The sequence below is a fragment of the Panthera tigris genome, chromosome D3, assembly GCF_018350195.1.
Source record: "Panthera tigris isolate Pti1 chromosome D3, P.tigris_Pti1_mat1.1, whole genome shotgun sequence".
NCBI classification, from domain to species: domain Eukaryota; kingdom Metazoa; phylum Chordata; class Mammalia; order Carnivora; family Felidae; genus Panthera; species Panthera tigris.
In genome coordinates, this window is record NC_056671.1 from 9,370,809 (window position 1) to 9,374,850 (window position 4,042).

At 44.8% G+C, this 4,042-nt stretch overlaps 1 protein-coding gene across 2 annotated transcripts in view; it reads right to left on the bottom strand.

Annotated features, from left to right (window-relative positions):
- LOC102949574 (BRCA1 associated protein) overlaps positions 1 to 4,042 on the bottom strand; it is a 105,942-nt gene that overhangs the window by 90,900 nt on the left and 11,000 nt on the right. For both annotated transcript variants that reach the window (XM_042961686.1, XM_042961685.1), the window contains one exon: positions 1,835 to 1,903. In XM_042961686.1, coding sequence (XP_042817620.1) covers positions 1,835 to 1,877 — 43 coding nt within the window. In that variant the 5' untranslated portion in view covers positions 1,878 to 1,903. The remainder of the gene's footprint in view (positions 1 to 1,834; positions 1,904 to 4,042) is intronic.

Below are 4,042 nucleotides of genomic sequence, written 5' to 3' on the forward strand. Positions count from 1 at the left end.
GCTGTCAGCTCAGAGCCCACTTTGGATCCTCTGTCTCTTTGTCTCTCTGTCTCTCTGTCTCTCTGCCCCTCCCCTGCTTGTGTGCTTTCACCCCCCCCCCAAATAAATAGACATAAAAAAAATTAAAAATAGAACCGCCATATGGCCCAGCAATCCCACTTCTGAGTATATCTCCAGAGGAAATGAAAACAGGATTTTGAAGAGATATCTGCACTTTCATATTCACTGCAGCATCATTCACAACAGCCAAGATACAGAAACAACCTAAGCGTCCAGTTGGGATAAAGAAAATGCGGTACGTAAGTACAGTGGAATATAATTCAGGCATGAGAAAGAAACCCTGCCATTTGCAACATTATGGATGAACCTTGAGGGCATTACGCTAAGTGAAGTAAGTCAGACAGAAACATAAATATAGTTGGGACACCTGGTTGGCTCAGTTGGTAGAGCGTGCGACTCTTGATCTTGGGGTTGTAGGTTCGAGCCCCATGTTGGGTGTAGAGATCGCTTGAAAAAAGATAAAATCTCTTAAAAAATACTGTATGATTTGTATTATATTTGGAATCTAAAAGAGCTGAACTCACAGAAAGAAAGTCGAATGGTGGTTACCTGCTGCTAGATGCTGAAGGAAGTGGGGAAATGTTGGTGAAAGGGTACAAACTTTAGTTATAAGATCAATAAATTCTGGCGATCTGGTACAGCATGGGGATTACAATTACCAATATCGTATTATATACTTATTTTCTTGAAAGTTGCTCGGAGAGTATACCTCAAATGTTCTTACCACAGAAAAAAAGAAATGGTAATCATATAACATGATAGAGGTATTAGCTAATGCTATTGTGGCAATCATTTTGCAATACAGGATTGTATCTGATTTACACAATGTTATATCTCAGTTATATGCCCATAAAGCTGAAAAATAAATAACAGAAAAAAATATAGGAGACATTTAAAAAATAATCCGAAAAAAAAAAAGGGGCGCCTGGGTGGCTCAGTCGGTTAAGCAGCAGACTTCGGCTCAGGTCATGATCTCGCCGTCCGTGAGTTCGAGCCCCGCGTCGGGCTCTGTGCTGACAGCTCAGAGCCTGGAGCCTGCTTCGGATTCTGTGTCTCCCTCTCTCTGACCCTCCCCCGTTCATGCTCTGTCTCTCTCTGTCTCAAAAATAAATAAACGTTAAAAAAAATAAAAAATAAAAAATAATCTGAGGGGCGTGTGGGTGGCTCAGTGGGTTGAGCAACAGGTCATGGTCTCCTAATCCTTGGGATCGAGTACCCCGTGTTGGACTCTGCGCTGACAGTGAGAAGCCTGCTTGACATTCTCTCTCTCTCCCACTCTGCCCCTCCCCTACTTGCTCTCTCTCTGTCTCCAAATAAATAAACATTAAAAAAATAAAAAAATAATAAAACAAAAGATAATCTGAGTGGAAGAGGCTTTCTAGGCATGACATAAAAGCCAGAGACATAAAAGAAAACACTGGAGAGGGGCACCTGGCTGGCTCAGTCAGAAGAACGTGCAACTCTTGATCTCGGAGTTGTGGGTTGGAGCCCCACGTTGGGTGTGGAGATTACTTAAATAAGTAAATAAACTTAAAAAAAAAAAACAAAACCAAAACAGTGGACAGCCCCTCCTACAACAACAACAACAAAACCTTTAAGACAAAAACAAAACCAAAGAAGGCATAAGCTAAGTAAAAAGATCAATGATGATGGCAGAAAATATTTGGACCATATATGAAATGAGCAAATGTTCATTGCATTGATATATAGAAAGCAGCTAGAAATCAGTTTTAAAGAAACCAACAACAATCCAATAAAAAACTGAGCAAGGTACCTGAATGGTTCATTTGTAGCAGAGGAAGAATGCAGGACTTCATACAGGCAAAGATGTTCAAGCTCACTCCTAGGAAGGGAAATGCAAATTAATGCGAGAGTGAATTGCTACTTTTCACCTATATGATTAATAAAGCTTTAAAAAGTCTGATAAATTGTATTGCTGAGGGTGTGAGGAAACTCATATGTGACGGCGTGGGGCAGTTGTAAGTTAATCAAGCCTCTACAGAGGGTAATACAGCAATATCTAAAGTAAACCCTGGAACAACACAGGAGTTAGGAGCGCAGATCCCCCTACACAGTCAAAAATCCACATGTAACTTTTGACTCCCCCAGCACTTAACTATTAATAGCCCACTGTTGACCAGAAGACTTACTGATGACATAGTCAATTGACACATATTTTGTATGTTACATGTATTACCTACTGCATGCATACAATAAAGTAGGATACAGAAAATGTTAAGAAAATCATAAGGAAAAGAAAATATATTTACACTACTGTAAAAAATCTGCATCTAAGTGGACTTGCACGGTTCAAACCCATGTTGTTCAAGAGCCGATGTGTAGATTTAAATTGTAAATATCCTTTATCAGCTCCATTTCTACGAATTTCCCAAGTAAGTCAAAGATACACATTTTGGCATTGTTTATAATGGCCCAAGATTGGAAACAACCTAAAAATCCATCCTTGGGGAATTCATTAAATAAAAATGGTACATGAATCCAGTGGAATTCTGTGTAACTGTTAAAGAGAATGGAGACACCTTCCTTGTGTGAGGGTGAAGAACCATCTCCCACACGTATTATTAGGTGAAAAAAACAGGATGTCTTGAAGAAAGGAAGGTGGCGGCCTGAGGGCTGCTTTCAGAAAAGAGTGCGGTTCACTTTTCAGTTTATCTCTGCAGCTGATCTCCAAACCTATTGCCCCCTCTTCCTGGGCACACAGCTCATTTTCCAGACTCCTTTATCTGGAGGAAGGGCCAAGCGACTAAATTCTAGCCAGTAAACAGGCTCAGCCATAAAAACTCCCCATGTGCCATCTTTAACGCATTTTTCTCCTCTGGGTGTCTAAAATGACGTTGAGCTCCCCGGTGACTTTGGGAATCACGTCTGAACATCAGAGTCATACAAAGAAAAGAGCCTGGGTCCCTGGGCTTCTGTCTGGAGGGGAACATCTGTGTGAGACTCGAAGTGAATTGGGACTGTATTGTGTTTGGTTACTGGAACTCCGTGGCATATCTGTTATAGTAGCTCTGTTAATTATTTATCCTTTTGATATCATGTTAGCTCTTCAAAGCAAAGCAAAGCAAAACACACACACACACACACACGCACGCACGCACACACTGTGAGTCTCCTTCAGACCTTAGATCAACAACTTTGCCTGGTATTTAATCCCTGGGCATTGGTCAACCTCTCCAGCTTCCGCTCCAGGGGCAAGAGCCTCAACAGCAAGGCAGACACCTGCAGGTTTCTTCACCTCCTCCTCCTGCTTTTGTTGGTATTATCTGGTTGAAATGCACACATCTGACCCTGCGTCCATCCCCCTTCCTAGCAAACCTCCTCTGATTCCTCCCTGTTCTCCCCACTGTCCTGCTCCAGAATGTCCCCAGAATGAAACAGTTTGCAAAACCCTTGCCTCCCCCCCCCTCCCCCCCCCCCCCCCCCCCGGTCTCTTGTCCACTCTCCACAGAATGAGAAACGAGTTTACAGAAGTCATCCTTCTGTGAACTCCTCACCACTGCCTGTAAGACCTTCTGAAAACAATTCGGGTCTCACGGGTCACTTAAAAGCCGTGCTCTCTGCTCCAACCCTGTATTCACCCTGTTTCCTTCACATTCCTCACCCCTTTCTGAAATTACTTCGTGTTTGGTTTAAGGTCGGTGTCTCTCCCCTTTAGAGTAGCCCCCAGAAGTCAGGGCCAGGGTCGCTCCGGATCAGGCCCGTCCACGTCAGGGTTAGGGCACACATTAGGGGGTCCATGCGCGCTGAATTCGCAAGGTCGGGTGAGTCCACACATCCGGCGCGCACGCGGGGGCCAGTAGCGGTGCGCCAAGGGGTGCGGAGCGGGGATCAGCCCAGGGCCTAGGGTGGGAGGGGGAGGGGGTGGGCCGCGGGGCAGCTCCGCCAGGAACCCGGGGGCGGTGGCAGACACGCCCCCCCTCGGCCCCTCCTCGCGCCTGCCCATTGGCGGCCGCGCCGGGGG